The sequence below is a fragment of the Callionymus lyra genome, chromosome 2 (assembly GCF_982586985.1).
Source record: "Callionymus lyra chromosome 2, fCalLyr1.hap1.1, whole genome shotgun sequence".
Lineage (NCBI taxonomy): Eukaryota > Metazoa > Chordata > Actinopteri > Syngnathiformes > Callionymidae > Callionymus > Callionymus lyra.
This window is the reverse complement of record NC_141819.1, coordinates 21,834,190-21,852,287: the sequence shown is the minus strand read 5'-3', so window position 1 is coordinate 21,852,287 and position 18,098 is coordinate 21,834,190. Positions and strand designations below refer to the sequence as shown.

The following is an 18,098-nucleotide window of genomic DNA, read 5'->3' as shown; positions in this document are numbered from 1 at the left end:
GGTTCCACGTCCCTCCATCTTATCTCACACAGAGAGAAGGTCATCTGTGGAAGTTGTCACGATTCGACTCCCTAATTTAATTTCCCTTCCCCTCCTGAGAGGTTAATGTGAAAGGAAACCATGAGGTTTCAACGAAGACCTGTATTTTCCAACGTGGTTGACTCTCGGTCCAGCGTTGGCAGGTCCACACAGGTAGATGTCAAGCCGATCACAAAGAGGACTGTGACGTTCTTTTCCGCGTTGGTACCAGGACGTGAAGAATGAGAACTTCTTTCATGCTTCATGAGTCTCGGTGCCTCGGGCCCTTCGACAAATATGTATCCACCAAAGGAAGTGAAACTCTCCCGGGATTTGTTGGACAGAAGGGATTTGTTTTTGATAAATGTTGTTCTGACAGATGAGCAAAACATTTCTATGGCTGTCAGAGGTTGATGCCGCTCGAGGATTAGAAGAAAATGCATTAAATAAATAATGGCAACATACACAGGAGAAGGTAAAGGAACAGGTAGTGTTGGTGTTTAGAATCTTTCAACGAGAAAGATTGTCTCTGGTTTTATCTCGTGTGTTGCTGAATGGAACAAATTTAAACTATCGTCGACAGTTTTCTACTTAGTGTCACCATCAGCTGCTGCTGGTACCGAAAACATGTCGACTCAATAAGCAGATGAAGTTTGTTGATGCCTGTTGAATGAATTATTTTGCTGTTCTTAAGCTTCTTTACTTAGCAGTATGTATACCAAGAAAGTTTAAGGGAGACATACTGGCTCTTGTTATAATATGAATAAGATTTTTGTTATTCTATTACATACTGTTGCACAGTAATTATTATGTAAACCAATAAAGATGATACATATTAACAATAAATATATTTCTATACTATTATTTCACTTCTTGGAGTCTAATGACTTTTTCTTCACAGGGCATTAAACCCGACAGCTTCTACAAAGTCAAAGTCCCGGAGCTGAAGGAAATCATCGAGGGCTGTATTCGAATGAACAAAGACGAAAGGTAACAGATCAGTGTTGAAGTGTTTCATGTTGGAGTTATCATTTCTCCAGCTCTATAGCGGTTCATTATCACGACACCAGAGGAAATCCACATTATGTTTTGTAAAATGCTGTCTTGTCTTTGTTTATAATTAACAACAAGTTGAGAAAACTAAGAATAAATTCGTTATTTATATTCAAGTAACCCTGTAACAGCAAGATCATTCTAAAAAAGGTCATCATTCAGGTCTGGTCTTTTAATATTGTGTCATTTTTATGGCAACTAATGTGAAAACCCGACTCTCCTGACTCACTCACATGTTTCAAATGTTGAAGTCTTCCTCTCTAAGATGCAGTAAGTCTCTCATCATAACCACGTTTCGAACTTATTACTTTATAAAGTTCTTCCCCGTCTGAAATCTCAGCGAAAGAGAGGTTACAAGAGTGAAGTCCATTATGAAAGAAATCGTGCTTCACTCCTCCTCCAGCCAACTGTAATCACGCCCGCTTTGTTTATTCAATGAGTCCATTGGAGGTGGAAACTTCCAGGATTAATGACGCATGGTGAAGAACCTCATTGTTTGACCAATCACAGTAGTGTGAGTGTGGTTATGGTCAACAAGATTTTAGTTTGAGAAAAACAAAGTGTTTTTCAGTGGGCGGGACTTAAGATCATTTTTAATGTAAATATTTCAATGAGAGAGAGTTTTGTACAATCGGACACATACTGATGAGTACAATAAAGTCCAACAAAACAATTTCCAGAAGGAGACCTCCTGAGGGATCAATAAAGTTGTACCTAACCTAACCTAACCTAACCTAACATCTATTTAAAACACACTTAAATCAACACATCTGTTTAACATCCCTTTTAACTTGTCTCTTCTATTTGCTGCAGGTACACGATACAAGACCTCTTGGAACATCCCTTCTTCCAGGAGAACAACGGCGTCCACGTAGAGCTGGCGGAGGAGGACGACACGGTGAAGCCGGGGTTAAAGCTGTGGCTGCGCATGGACGACACGAAGAAGCTTCACGGCAAATACAAGGACAACAACGCCATCGAGTTCCTGTTCGAGCTCTACAAGGACCTTCCCGAGGAGGTGGCTCAGGAGATGGTGAGCGTTGACCCCTCCTGGCCTTTTGCTCGTCCGTCTCGGCGACGGAATCGATTCTCGGAGTGTCTTCTGTCGACCGTCACATGTTCCAGTTGTTGTTCGTCATGATCGGACTGTCAGGAATTCGTTGTGAATTGGCAGATGACGTTGTTGTTGTCGCATCATGGTTTAAGTGGCGCTGGCTTTTGATACATTTCCTGTGTTTAATTTCCGATTAGTTTGCGTTTCCACTATAATGACTACAACTAATTATCAATAGAAAACCCATTGTTCCTGTGATAATAATGCAGGCTCCTCCCACTCGCCTGAACAGTGAGCACCTCCATGATTCTGCTCCATTTGTGTTCGTGTTTTGTCAGCACCGACGTTGTCGTGATCCATAAAGGGAAACAACAACGTGTCTGTCAAGGTCACTTCGAAGCCTTCAATCATCGGCGGCTGGAAATCCGAGCCCAGGTCTCGGGGAAGTTGCGAGGTCACGTCTTTAATAATATAATGATGACCCCTGCTCGTGACAAACCTATGCCTTATGTTCCGTCGTTCCCTCCCACTGTTCCGCCGCTCTCTCCGTCTTCCTTGGAGGTCATTTTTAATGAGTCTCTTTGTTGATCGTTCTTTGTGGCAGCTTTCATCAAGATTGAATTTTCACAAAGCTGTCATGTAATCTGAGGTCTGATGCCCCTCAGATGCTTGCTGCTGGAACCACATGGTAACTTCGTGTAGCTCAATAGCTGCAATTGTTCACACGTATTAACGCCATCTTGACCGGTGCTAAAGAAAGATAAGAATAATTTGAGTTTAATATACTTCATAGATATTTTAAAGTTCAGTGTTAGAAATGGTTAACTGTCATAGAGCATGATCGGATTTGAGTGTTTTATTATAGAATTAAGTTGAAGGTGTAATTATTAGTTCAGTCAACAACAATTCAGCAAATCAACAACTTAATATTTCTTATCAAATTGACTACAGAGTAACTGTAGATTAATTCAGATTAATTATCATTAACTAGAGGTTTTTTTCCATTTTAATCGCATTTCATTTTGCATGAAAAAAAACGATTCAATAAAGAGGGCAATATATTTATACGTAAATATATATTTAACACTTAATGTTAACAAAACGATTAACACGGCTGTTGAAGATTCTTTGTTGTTAATAGATAATATAACATTTTGACGAAAAGTCGACCATAAAAAATGGTAGATTAGAGAGAACTTTCTCGTGAACTTAAAGTAATTTTCATACCAGGACTTACAAACTTACCCGAAGGTGTGTTTTTGGACACACAAAAGAACTCTTAGTGCCTGAAAACCTGGACTGATGGTTTCACCTGGAGACGGTTCAGTTTTTGAACACATTAAAACAAGCACACTTTTCGATAGTGAGCAACTCTACAGGTGGTCTGTGCTCTACTTGCTCCCACTGCAGCTCAGCATAGATCCAAGTCATTTTGTGCTGCTGTATATGAATAGATTGCTTTAAAATGTAAAGTAAGAATAATCCTGGCGATTAATCTGCGTTATTTAAGACAGACTTAATATTTATTGATTGATATTCCTCCATTAAACCTGGCTTCCTCCAGTGAAAACCTGACTGCTCACCACTCGTCGTCCCTCAAACCGGCAGCATTGACAGGCTTGTTACATTCACAGAAATCTACATGAGTTGTGTTTGCATGATATTGCCATGTTTATTTTGGTTCCAACTTCTTTAATTGTTGACCTTCGCAGAGTCGCCCTGTGATGTCATCATCTGCGTCATCGGGTCATGAAGTGTAGCTCACCTTTTGTAAACGTCGTCTCAGATGCTGAGTGGACCATAAATCACCCGCACATGTGGCTGTTGTGCCCTGACCGCTCGTGTTGTTTTGGTGCAGGTGGTGCTCGGGTTCGTGTGCGAGGCCGACTTCAAGCTCGTGGCCAAGGCCATACGTGACCGGGTGACCACCATCAAGCGCCAGAGGGAGAAGTTGAGGCGGCAGGCGGCGGAGCTGAAGAGGAAGCAGGAGGCCATCGAGGAGGAACCCGAAGCTCAGCTGCTCTCGCCCAAAGCTTCGGGCGAGGTGGAGACCCCCAGGCTGGCGCTGACGCCTCCGGCTCCGGTGCTGTCTCCGGTCACCAGCTCGGCCGACTCCGGCGTCAGCTACAGCTACCCGGCGGAGCCGGAGGATCCTGAGGCGGACCAGCACTTCCATGTCCGACACAACAGCCTCTCCTCTGTCAACTGTGAGACACGTTTGTATACCTGACACGTTCGCACTACAGGGACGTTAGAAAACATTCAACTGTAGTCAGTACTTTTGGTACCAACTTTAAATTTATAATTAAAACATTGAGCACTGTCACATCGAGAATTGTCTGCCAGGACTCGAAACTTAGAGAAGAAATGGAAGGCCGCAGAATATCGTGTCGCAGGCCATAATGGAAAACTGCAAGTTTGAGATCCCTGATTTAGATATTTTAACATTTGAATTACTTTCCACTTCTAATTTAGCTTTGTTAGCCCCCAGTGTATTGTGCATCATATTGCTACGATTACTTAAGGCTCAAGTTTCATCATTGAAATATCACTGCTATTTCAACTATCAAGCATCTGAGCTAAATAAGCTATTTTTTTTAGACTTTACGAGCATTTTGTCAGTGTTGCTAATGTAATAAAAACAACACAAAATATGTATAAAGTCATTCCAAGGCAAGGGTTTTTAAAAGTCATGAAACCTTATTTTGTTGTTGTAGAAAAAGACATGACAGCGCAGTGAATGCTACGATTGTTTGGAGAAAAGATTCTCCTCCGCTGTCATAATAAATAGTGATTACATTTTCGTTTCAAAATATCTCAGTCACTTGTTTGTCATATGACTGAATGAAAGTTGATCTTCACAACAAACTCGCAGCATCAAGGGCGTACACAAGTGACATGTTAACACAATTATTCGCGTACGCTGAGGGACTTTTGCCGTATCGGCTGACACTTATGTTTTGACCTTTATTTTTATACTGTTGCTTTTCGTGATGGAAGATGTCTGAATTATTTGATCGTATTTTGAAGTGTGTTGGTGATAAACATCTGTGAACTGCCAGTTAAAGTGTGGTGTGTATGTGTGTGTGTAGTTGTTGGTGTGTGCGGCGTGCCATGCTTGGTCACATGCTAATAATGGCTCATATTCTTTGTTGAGACAGCTGACTGTGAGACTGACGGCTATCTGAGCTCCTCTGGACTTCAGGATCAGCTGGAGACCAGCGGCTTGAACTCGCCCATGACTCCGCCCACCACTCTCACCACAAACTGCCCCAATGGACTCTCCATCCCAGCACTGCGATTCCCCACGGTCAGTGAAGGAAATGAGTCTGTCTCACCAGGAATGATGGATTGTTACTTTATAAATAGTTATTTTTACACAATAATTATGATTTAAAAAAGATGTAATTGAAGTTTAAAGCATGTATATAATGGAATATATATTAGAAATGTGTCATGAAAAAGATAAAATGAGGGCTAATACAAATTGAGATTGAAAAAAACACTCTGAGAATTAATTTTAAAGGTAACATTGACATAAAAAAAAGTGTGATAGTTTGCCATACATTAATAAACAAGCAATATTTAGGACATTTGGGATCATATGATTCTTGAACAGTACATGATATGTAACAGATCAAGCATTATGTTATAACAACGTTCAAATAAACTGTTCTGAGATAAACCAGCACTAGTTTAAAGCGCGAGTGTTCAAGAAATGTAGCCAACACCACAGGGATCTGAACAAAGGTTTTTTGTCAAGCCTATCGCCGATCCCTCGGGAGACATGTGGGACGTGTTCATATACACTCACATGGACACATATGTACATATATGTCACGTTTGTTTACGCTCGGAACAAAAGCTCCAAGTAGATCAACATGTGGAAAATGTCCCGCAGCCCAAACTGAAGACTGATTCACGGAGAGAGAATTCATCTGTTTACTCTACAATCTTTTCTATTCATAGAGTATAGCCGTCTCCAACAACATGGATCACGGCAGCTCCGGACCCACCAGTGGCTGCAACTCCCCCGTGGACAGGTGACCCTCTGATCCTTCATTACATTCTCATTTCCTGTCTGTGCAGCAACACTGATAATCATCAACATGATTTATACAATTTTTGGCCCGAGTTAATCGAGGATTTAGCGAAGGCATGTGGTTGAGTCTCGTCGAGTCTTAGAGCTACCGGTCTCTGAGTTGTCGGTCGTAAGTTGGACCTGGAGGGTGAACTCTGCCTCGAACAAGGTCAACCTTTTTTCTCGAGGTAGGAGGGGCCGGTGCGAGAGATCAACAAGTAGTAATGACAAGACCAATCGTCATCTGATGCGAACTTTCTTAGAACAAACTTACACAATATCATTTCATCGCCTCCCAAACTTTGCTCCAACAAGCCTTCAAGGACTTTAACAAGTACAAACTGTGCCTGAAGGGAGATCCAGTGACAGAGTAAGCATGACTACACAATGTTACGGTTAAAAACTAGAGTAAGTCTCGCCTTGCCAAACTCCATCTGTGACAACAACAGTGTTTTCACTGCAGCGGAGCGGCTCCATAGCAGGTGTCTCTGATGAATGTTTTCCATGATAGTGGGATGTTGGAGTAACTGACTTCAGGAATTCCATCCAAAAGGGAGGTATCCAGGAGAATGTTTTCTCATTTCAGCTGCTGCGTCCAATTTGATGCATCACGGGAAGACCTTGAGAGTCTTTGACTCGGATTGTCCTCCTTGTTTCGGTTGAATCTCAAATGTTTTGAAGGGAAACCGGCTTTGAACTGTAGTTACCCGAGAGTTTGGGGGGTTTAAAATAGAGCCCGCTAATCTCTGCCAACCAGAAGGCTTGTAAATGTTTGCTGGAGAGGGGAGTCTGTAACCACAGCGATCCCAATGGGCCCAGGAGACACAATTAGCAGAGCCCAAGCTTTTTATAAAACCCGCCGTGTGTTCTTCGCTTCTCTGAAATCTTAAACAGCTTCATTGTGTCACATAAACACCGCAAATTGTACGGACGTGTTGCTCCGCATGCTCACCATTTGGACTGCTAGCTGTTAGGATCTACTGTTTACACCCAGGGGAGCTGCTACTGCTGCAGCTCGGTGCTCCATCGGACTGTCAGGACCGATATTTGCTTTTTCATGTCAAGGTGGACGTGTTTGATCGACGTAGTAACTGCTGTTATGATGGATGATGTAAAGGTCGCTCACCCTAAATTAATTATATTCTACCGTCTAACATGGTCTTTTTTTGTGTTTTGAGATTCGACATCCATTGATGGTCAGTTAGTTTGTTACATCCGTTCGTGTTTGTTTTCTCACAGCTACGCGTCGGACGTGACATCAGGTCTCAGCGATGGAAACGAGTGTCAGTCGGAGAAGAACGAGAAAACTGCTGCCAGGAAAAGTGCAGCGAAGCTGTTTCGGAGAAGAGCGCGCTCCAGACTGCGCATCACAGGGGTGAGATACCACTCTGGAAGTTTTTTAAATGAAGTAGAAAGCTTCCTTAAAGGTCCTTAACCAGATCGTAGCTGAATTAGACCAGGTTAAAGTGCGGCATGAGGGCCTCATGCGTCCATTTGTCTGTTTTAATTTGACCAACAAGAAGTCAGACTCGTGTAAAACTGGTATGTTAGCCAATTAGAATTACTTATTTTGATTAGTCCAACTCTTATTTTCTTATTTTCTCCTAGAATTTGTATTATTTTTATAGACTTGGCGTTCAAGGGTTCCACCAACTAGTGCTTCAGTACAGTTGTTCAACATTACATATTAAACATTAATGTATTTTACCTACTTATATAGTGCAGTAGAAAATCATGGAAAATATAATAAAGGCTGACCTTTTTAAAAAAAAAAAAAAAAAAATGATAAGACAATATATATATATATATATAAATATATATATATATATATATATATATATATATACATAGAATATAAATACATCATGACTGAGTAAATATTATTCAATTTGTTGTTGGTTTGAATGTCTGGTAGAATTAAAGGTTCATTTGTTTTTACAAATATAAAGACAAGAAGAAATATAGATATATACAGTATATATATATATATAATATATATATATATATATGTATATAGATGGACGGATGGGTAGATTTAAGCAGTTCTTTTTATTTGTTCTCAGTATTATCTTGATCTTTAAAGTATATACTTTTTTAAGTATTGTTTTGATTGTTAAAGCGCTTTGTGACCCTGGTCTGGAAAAGCGCTATATAAATAAAAATTACTTACTTACTTACTTACTTATAACGTCATAATTGAACATTTTCTTTTGCCTTTGAATTTTTTAATTCTTGCTTTTAAGTTTGTACTATAATTTCTTTGCTCTTTAATGTGCCTCTATACATTCTCTGGGTATTGCAGCTCTCTGACAAAGTAGACCGGGTGGTGGAGTGTCAACTGCAGACCCACAACGACAAGATGGTGACATTCAAGTTCGACCTGGATGGCGACAACCCCGATGACATTGCAGCCGTCATGGTGAGTCACTTTTGTTGCTGTCAAGACGTTATGTAATCGCAGCGGCCGCGATACTGACTTCCACCCGTCCGTCCATCTTTGCTGTGGATTTTAAAACCATCACGTTTTTGAACCAAGCGTCTCTCAGCAGCTGACATTGTCTCTCATTCAGAGGAAATGAACTGACAACGGCAGTTATTCGCTTCTCTAGATGCATTAGAGGGGAAAAAAAGTCGGATGGTGTAATTGTAGCAGCACTTCTTGTTCACTGTACGTTCAGCTTCCAAAAAAAAAAAACGCACACAGGGAGCTTTTGTTAAGCAGCACCTCGGGGGGGTGAGGAGGGTTGGCATCACAACAGAATGTGTGGTTTTTGTGCTTTTAAATGGTCTGAAGTTTGCCATGCTGACGGGAAACTGCATAATTCACAACCTCAGACTGCATTTTAAATCACTGTCAACGATCCATCTGGGTTTTACTTTTGTTTCTCTGCCAACTGAAGGAATAAATTTGTTTTGTGAGCGTCTAGTACTTGATCCAGACACCAAGTCAAGAAATGTTCTCGCTTGAGTTAGTCAGATACAACAGCAGCATATTCTCCGTGTTACCTACAGCTGTTATCGCATCAGATGACTTGAACTGAAACTAAATAAAGACACCACTGACACATAAATCATTTGCAAAACAATTATTCCCGTCATACTATTTTAGACCCATGAAACACTGATTTTCAGCTAAAATGATTGGCGAACGCTGACGACCTCACGTCTTGATGTCTGAGGCCAAGTTGTCCCAGAGCTCCATTCTTCAGACGATGTGGTTTGAGTTCCTGCATCTTCTACATCATAGCTGCTGTTCTCGCTTCTCACTCCAGAATATCTAATCTGATTCTTCCGGAAAAATTCCTTTGGTTGATTTTCCACATTATAGAAAATCAGCTGTTTACGTTTCACGCTCGGGGTTCTCGGCCTGAAAACGTACTGTATATAAGAATGAATTAGAACCTGGAATGGTTGACCATGATCTGTGTGGTCACATGCATCAGAAAAGCATCTTAAAGTGTATAAAAAAAATATACAGTATATATCATAACTAAAGATATAAAGTCTTGATCCTAGAGAAACGCTTGTATACTTGCAAATCCATATGCTTCAAACTGGGATTTTAACAATTATTAGGACCTACTCGGATGTCTGAAATGTATATATATATATATATATATATAAATGAAATATAGTAGTAACTCCTGTTTGTATCATGTGACCAACAGACAGTATTCTGTAGTAGTTTGTCATATATATTGATGTAAGAACTTGAGTGGTTATTATCAAGAAAAGATTGTAAATGTCTAAATATCAGTTCTTAATTCAAACTGTTATATATGTTTCTTCTTGTCTTCATATTTGTAAAAACAAAGACATTCAAACCAACAACAAACTGAATAATATTAACCCAGTCATGAGATTCACTTGTGTTATCTATTGTGTTCAACAGGTCCACAATGAATTCATCCTGCCGTCCGAAAAGGAGGGATTCATCCACAGAATGGGTGACATCATCAAACGGGCTGAAGCTCTGATGACGAAAGATCAGGAGCTCCATTCCACGGGTCACAGGGCCGTCCCGCCGGCCTTCACCGGCGCTCTCAACAATCTGTCTTCCTCTCAGGTCAGCAGCTATAAACACATTGATACTGATGAGTTAAAAATGAAAGCGTTATATATCATCCAAGTCAGAAGTGTCTGGTGAGCAAAACGGTTTCAGACGTGTTCCCAGAGGAGCACTTCTCCTCGCCGTGGTCATCATAACTCTTACGGCCTATTCCGGGACTTGCGGCTAGATTTGGTTTATATATAAATGGAGCTTGAATCCCTGGAAGTCCAAGCTTGTCCAGTCAGTTTGCTTTCCAACCACAGAGAAAACCACCTACAGGTAGCGTTCAATCCAGACACTTGCTGGCTTGTTTTGTCACCTCTAATTCTGGTTCAGATACGGCCTTCTGTCGAAAAGTTGTCTGTAGACTCATAAATCACGCAACCCTTTGGTGCCACGTGAGGCCATAAGTGGTGATGTTGGATATATAAATGGTTTCTGGTCTCTATTTTTTTTAAAGAGAAAAGTCAGGACATGTCTGCTGCAGAAACCACCGGAGCGATGACAAGTTGACTCTTTTAGTGATTAATGTGTGTTTAATACGTCCCCGTAAATGAGTGAACAAATACCAGGAGATTGAAACATCTGAGTTGCTCCTCAAATAAACACTTTTCACAGCCTAAAGATTTCACCTACAACTCTAAATCATTGTCAAATATCAGCCACGTGGAAGTTTATCTATTTCACTGATTCAGGTGTGTCCTGGGATTTATATATTGAATGGTTTTATTCATTTTCCTAGTTTTTAACAACGCTATTATCGACGTTTACTGAGAGTTTAACTGAAAATGCTTATTTTTTTTTGATTAGAGATCAGCAAGATGATCACATGACCTAATTGGCGATAATAATAAAAAGCAAGTAAACCAGAATTTCACAAAAGAAAATCTTTTAGCAGTCAAAGGTCATGGGCCGTACAACATGTATTTTTACCAAACTGTCCGTAACAGGAAGAAGCAGGAGGCCGCTAACACTGAGTCTGGTTCTGCTCGAGGTTTCTGCCTAAAATAAGTTGTTTTTTTCTCGCCACTGCCATGCTGTGATTCACACTTTGTTGAATCACTGGGATCTGTTTTTCTTTTCTCCAATATAGTCTTACTTAAACTTTCAAGTGTCTTGAGATACTTTTAATAAACTTGAGTTGAACTTTGAAGTATGAGTCTGATTGTGATATTGTCAACCAATAAGCGGGGCACGTAAAATGTTGTCTTCTCCTCCAGCCAAACCTGCACAGTCAATCCCTCCCTCGAACGCTCTCCTCCTCGTCGCTGCCTGGTGAGTCCCGACAACCTCTCGTACGACTGTAGTGAAACTAACTGCTAGTCTAGTGCTTCTGCATCCTCTGGTGCTCAGCTGTGATTCGCCATTAACGTTCTGCGCATGATCGTGTGCATGTGTCTCGTCGTAGATATATCTAACCAGAGAGTAGAGATGCACGGCCCTCAGCTTTCCAACGGCGACATCTTTGCTTCAGACATTACTTCACCTGGTCGACCTCTTACACGCTCACAGTCCTTCCACAATACTGCAGGTAAAAAAAACAAAAAAAAACATGGTCGCGGTTTGAGGTTTTCGCCATTGTTTACCGTCGAGTACCGTGAGTCAAAGTCAGCTTGCTCATAAACTCCCCCGCCTACTTGATATTGTTCAGACGTTCGGCGCCATCAACACACCTCAAAGCTGTCGTCTGTGCTCGCCGGGGCCCCGAGGGTGATGACCTCACCTGGAGGGCCCCGGCTGTGAATGGTGTCACTGTGAATACGACGATACTCTGCAACATCTGGCTGCCAAACTCCTGCAGCATTTCCAAGAAGGCCTCCTCCCTCCGTTTGGGTTCCCCACAGGAGGGGCATTTGAAGTGTAAAAGAACACACATGTCCCCCCCAACCCCGGGCCATTTGAACATCCTCATCCCCTCCGTGTTTCCGTCCGGCTGGACACATGCCGCTCCACCACTTTCACAATCCCTCCGGCGCTCCAGCCCACTCTGAGTTTCCACGGAATAAAGAGCATTTTGCATCATCAGCAAATGAAGGTGTCTTTAGTTACCATGCTGTTGAGGTGAATTTCAAATCAAAGGAAGCAGCTCATGAACCCCCCCCCCCCCACGAAGACGTGAGGATATACCGATGCTTTAATGTCCCAATCAGTCCAGGATGTTGGCAGACACGTGTCTTCCATTTCAACTGATTCGTCATGACCTGAAGAAACTCCTGCCTTGTTCTAAGCTCACCACGACAATCAGCCCGAGACTCGAATAAACAATCTTTGTTCTCTCGGTAACACGAGCAGACCCTAGAACAGACATGTGCAGCCCAGGATTTCACTGTATTTCACTGTATTTCTTTGGCCCTATTGAGGTGTAGAACATGTATAAAGTGTTTCTGACTGCTAAACAATGTCAAGTTATTTAATTAGGACTTTTTCAGTTAGTTTTCCTTTTTGTAAATAGATTTGCCCCTTAAAATAATTTGAGTAAATATCAATATTCAAAACTCTTCTTTTTTATTGGCATAATTAGGTTGATTTCATGTTGATTTTTTATCTTACTCTTACTTTCTTAGTATTTCAAAGGTTATTCTATTATATTTTGACTCTTTGCTCCCCTCTTTTGGCTTGAGGGCCCCTCACAACAGTCACATTATATAATGTGGCCCCTGAGGAGATTAAAATTAATTTATTAAATTAAATTACTTCTTCATTTATTTTCTGCCATCTTTTCAGATTGAGATCGCCAAAGTATTTCATCAGATAAACAACCCAGGCCACCAGGGGGGGCCACATGTGGCCCTTTGACTCTACTCATGCAGTCCTCACAAACCATAAAATGAATCATGTGGAAGTGTTTCTGATGACTACATCTCTGTATACTTGCTTTATTTTTATAGTTTGATTCTAGATGGAACCAGTTATGTTTTAACTTAGCTGTTCTCTGGATGTGACGATCATTTTAAAATATGTTTCTGTCTTCCAGGCTCCCCCCATCACTTCCAGCACCAGCACCACCACCCGGCCTCCCTGCTGCCGCACCACCAGCATTACCACTCGCCCTACATGGGCAACACCCACTTCCCCTACCCAGGCTCTCCAGGCTCCCCTAAACCAGTGGGGGTCCACTCTCCTCTCACCCGCGTGGCCAGTAACCCCAATTTCCCCGCCTCCTCGCCGGCTCCGGGATCCCCGGGTTTTCATCACGAGAGCCCGGTCAGCAACGAGGGCATGTCGATGCCGCAGCACCCCAACATGTGGCCCTCACACACGCAGCCCCTGTTCTCGTTGGCTAACGTCCTCTCCATGGCCATGAGCATGGCCCAGTCCTTCATCCCGCCCTCCCAGGGGATGCACTCATACCCGGGTTTTCACGGTCAATCGGGGTATCCCTATCCGCCGCACTACCAGACTCCACCCGCAGACCTTCACTTCTCCGCCCCCAACCTGCAGACCCAGAATGTCTACCACAGTCCGGGCACGCCGCCCCGCATCCACACGCCGGAGTTCCACAGCCAAGAGGCTCAGATCTGGACGTGTGCCACCCCGCCACCCTTCATGACCTCCACGCCTCCCCCGAGCTCTCCTCAGCAGACCCGCGCCTCACCCAACGTCAACTATGAAGCCCCGTTCTATGCACAGATCCCAGCCGAGCCGTCTGACGCGTCTAGTCTGATGTCCTTGTCTGACCTTTCACCTCTGACTCCTGACAGTCCACAGAGCACTGTGAGTAGCTGAATAAGGGTGTTTTTCTCAGTGACAGAATAACTAGTGAAAGTCTCACTTCAAAATAATTTACAGATTTTGAAAAGTAAGAATATTTGTCAAAGGATTCTAGTTATTGTTGTGTGCAGCCTTTACTCAAAGTTAAATGGACTATAGTGACATAAACATCCTAATATGCATTCACTCCTGGTCTTGGGTATAAATAGAAGAAACATATTTTTCAGGAACAAGTCAAGTGCCAGTAGAGACTGATTTAAGGCCTTATATTTAAAGTTAATTCAAGACCATGAATTACCTTTGTTTTTATTAGCTGATGCTATCTAGTGCTAGCTTGTTGCAGCTGGACTTCCGTAACCTTTTTATTTCAATTTTAAACTAATCTATTTGGTAATAATATATTTTAGCTAAATCAAAGAGCGTAGAATTGAATCAGTTAATCCCAATTGTTCAGGTTTGACAAAACAGAAAAGTTACAAAACCAACTAGAAAGGCTTTTTTTTTTTTTTTTAGCTAACTTTGTGATTACTTATAAGCTAATGCTAGCCAGTTCTGGTTTGCTGCAGCTGGGTTTCTATTACCGTAAACCAAATATTAACTAAACTAATTACTAATTAAAGATTTTAAAACTTAGAATGAAGAAACTAAGACAAAAAAAATTATGTTTGGAAAAACTAGTAAGTAATCAAACCCATTAAAAACATCGTTTCAGCTAACTGTGTTCATTTATTAGCGGATGCTATCTAGCACTTGTTTCCAGCAGCTGGATTTATTTTAAATGAAGTTTACTTTTAGAGTAATTAAAGTAAGTTAAAGCAAAGAGCTTAGAATGTATTAACTAAGGCCAAAAGTTAATGTTTAGAAACACAGTAAAATAAAACCATTTTGCAGTTTGAGCTAACTTTGTGTTTGTTTATTAGCGGATGCTAGCTCCCTCTGGTTCGCTGCAAGAAAAACTAGTTCAATGTTTACAAACTCTTTGTAAACCTTTTGCTCTCAGATCATTTATTTGAAGCTCAAACAGTTTCTTCACGTTTAAACTGAGCCACACGAACCCGCACTAGATAGCATCAGCTAATAAACACGTGTAGATATTTTAGTTTGTGGGTTTAAGTTTAAAATCGTTCTCCAAGTTATTTTTGTCTAACGTTGGCGTATAACCTCTTTTAACCTACGACCAGGTAAATTACAACTCACCTGGGTGAACGTGTACACACAGATTTAATAACCATCAGCCGATCGTGTGTTTGTTCTGCAGTTACCCCTGATCCGTCCATCTCACCCTGCTGTACCCGACACCAGTGTCACCATCAGTCCGACATCAGGTAAGAGCGCCGCGGTCATGTGACCAGTCCAGTAGTGGGATTTAAAAAGTCTGTTTGCAACCCAAACAAACCCACATGCTCCGTTTTTATGATGTTTGGGGTCTAAATAGTCTCGAGTCAAATCCCCCGGTGACATTATCACCCATTACTGGTACTGGCCTTGCGTAACCACGGGGCCGGGATGTAATGTTCCATTCACTGTGGACACAACGTAGGTGTGATGGCGGTCCCGCCCTCCCGCCGGCGGCCAATGGGAGAGCGGCCCGGCTCGTTAAAGGCTGTCCTCCCACTTCCACACCTGTCTCTGTTTATACCCTCTTAACCGAAGCCACAATGAACAGAGACCTTCTGTTCCAGCTCCTGGTCCAGACGTGTTTACAGGGAGGGAGACGCCAGGTGGTGTAGCGGGGGTACTGCAGGATGTTGAGCCGCAAAACTGTACAACAAATAAAACCTCTGTGAGAGTGTTCATGACCTCAGCTGGAAAGACATTAGTTCATTGAACCCTCGGGGGAAAGTTCCTTTGGGGAATTAGCGTATACATTAGCAATATTTTAAATGTGTACAGAGGCTTTTTTGATGCAGCATATTACTTTTTGTTACTGTTTAATCTTTACTTAAGGCTTTAATTGCCAGTAAATATGAAAAAATCACAGGATAAAAGTCCTAAAATAAAAATATTTTAGAGACAAGTAATGAATAATAAAGATAAATTCAAAGAGAATTGATTTCTAAATGATCTTTGACCTCATGAGGGCCAAAAAAAAGGACCACATGTGGTCCCCAGGGACAAACTATACCCATGTCTTGAGTGTAACTTTAGTCACAATAAGCAGGTGTTGAATCGTAACAATCCGTCTTCAATCTATCCCACAGACGCCCCAGTGAAAGTGGGTCGCTTCCAAGTGTCTCCCAGTAAGGAAGTTCCAGCACCGGTGCTCCCAGTGGCTCCAGTGGAATCGGACAGCGACACCACGTCCTCGGAGAGCAGCACCGAGGAGCAGGCCGGGTCCGAGACCAGCCTGGGGACCTCCCTCACCATGTCACCCCCTCACCAGCACCTGCACAGGACCGGGGTCTTGCATGACGGCCAGACTCTGTGGCAGGCGAGCCAGGAGCAGCAGCAGCTGCAGCAGGATGCCGAGGAGGAAGAGGATGATGAAGAGGAGGACGAGGAAGGAGAGGAACAAGTGGATGAGCGGCCCAGGTTGAGGAAGAGAAGTCGCAGGAGGGCCTACAGTCTCAGTCTGCTGGGCACGTCGGCCGACAGTGGGCTCTCGGCGGCCGAGCTGGAGGGACGGTTGTGGGACGGCGCCGCAGGTAGCCCGCAGTATAACAACGCTCTCCATCATCTGTGGATGATGACCTACAATCACAGCGCCCCCTATCTGAGCAGTGATGACTCCGACAGTGACGACGAGGACATGTTGGAGGAACTGCAGGAGCTGAGAGAGAAGTAGGTGTCTTTAAACACATCTTTGTAAATAAAGTTTTGACTGTATTTTGTCATCTTAAAACACTAATGCTAGCACATTTATGACTACTAGTTTTACTACTGCTACATGAACTACTACTACTATTACTTTTACTACTGTTACATGAACTAATACTACTATTACTTTTACTACTGCTACATTGACTGCTACTATTACTACTACTTTTACTACTGCTACATCAACTACTACTTCTACTACTTTGACTACTCCTAGATTAACTACTACAACTATTAATTTTACTACTCCTAGAATAACTACAACCACCACTACTACTACTTTTGCTACTGCTACATTAACTAAAACCACTAGTATTACATTTAGTACTGCTAAATTAACTTCAACTAGTACTACTTATTTTACTACTGCTACACTCACTACAGCAACTACTCCTCCTCTCGTCTTTCAACCACATCTTCTTTTACAACCATTGCTTTACCATTACTTGTACTCCTACTCCTACATTAGCTACAACTTCTGCTGCCTTTACATCTATTACATTAACAACAACTTTTACTACTACCACTACATGTACTACCTTTACTGTTTTTTTGTTTTGTTCCTACGACAACTGAATCTATTAACTAATATGACTGCTACTGCCACTAGTTCTACTAACGAGTACTTTTGAGACTAAAGAACAGGTGCCAGCAGAGTATGTTGAAAAATATTTTGAGCTTTAGAAGTTTAATCCAAAATTCAAAATTATGAAGGCAAAAGGTGTTTATTAGTTGATGCTATCTAGTGCTTATAAACAACTTATAAAAGACTACTGTCTCTGCTACTACTACTACATCTTGTACTACCACCAACTACTAAAACACCACATACCTTTATTGTACCAACAATTGTTACTGTTTACCACTTGAACACCATCTTAATTTCAAATACTTCTGTGATTTCCTTCAGGCATTTGTCGGAGGTGCAAACCCTGCAGGCGGCCCAGAAGCGAGAGATCGAGGAGTTGTACGAGAAGATGGGGAAGGTTCCCCCGCCGGGCATCGTGGCTCCGGCGGCCATGTTGTCGAGCCGTCAGCGGCGTCTCTCGAAGGGCAACGGTTTCCCGTCCTCTCGCAGGAACAGCCTGCAGCGCCTGGACATCCTGCCGCTCCAAGGTGGGCTGAAGAACTTCCCTGGGCTGCTCACGTTCCCTTCGTTCGATCGTCGCTAACGGTTCGTCTCTCTTCAGGCATCATCCGGAGAAACTCTCTCGGGGGCAGCAGCAGCAGCGGCTCGCAGGACAAGCACAACAAAGGTGTCAAATTTGCTACAGACATCAGTCGAATGGTGAGAGGAATCATGACACGGAAAT

The 18,098-nt window shown here is 42.3% G+C and overlaps 1 protein-coding gene across 2 annotated transcripts in view; it reads left to right on the top strand.

Annotated features, from left to right (window-relative positions):
• The window catches only part of wnk4a (WNK lysine deficient protein kinase 4a), a 42,746-nt gene that overhangs the window by 22,538 nt on the left and 2,110 nt on the right, over positions 1-18,098 (top strand). The window contains exons 6-20 of one of the 2 annotated variants that reach the window (XM_087784088.1): positions 920-1,008; positions 1,885-2,104; positions 3,984-4,332; positions 5,287-5,435; positions 6,095-6,168; positions 7,446-7,581; positions 8,509-8,625; positions 10,099-10,272; positions 11,478-11,532; positions 11,666-11,788; positions 13,232-13,971; positions 15,227-15,293; positions 16,170-16,749; positions 17,696-17,901; positions 17,976-18,073. In XM_087784088.1, the coding sequence (XP_087640214.1) occupies positions 920-1,008; positions 1,885-2,104; positions 3,984-4,332; positions 5,287-5,435; positions 6,095-6,168; positions 7,446-7,581; positions 8,509-8,625; positions 10,099-10,272; positions 11,478-11,532; positions 11,666-11,788; positions 13,232-13,971; positions 15,227-15,293; positions 16,170-16,749; positions 17,696-17,901; positions 17,976-18,073 (3,177 nt within the window). The remainder of the gene's footprint in view (positions 1-919; positions 1,009-1,884; positions 2,105-3,983; positions 4,333-5,286; positions 5,436-6,094; positions 6,169-7,445; positions 7,582-8,508; positions 8,626-10,098; positions 10,273-11,477; positions 11,533-11,665; positions 11,789-13,231; positions 13,972-15,226; positions 15,294-16,169; positions 16,750-17,695; positions 17,902-17,975; positions 18,074-18,098) is intronic. The other variant, XM_087784089.1, reaches the window with a different exon arrangement.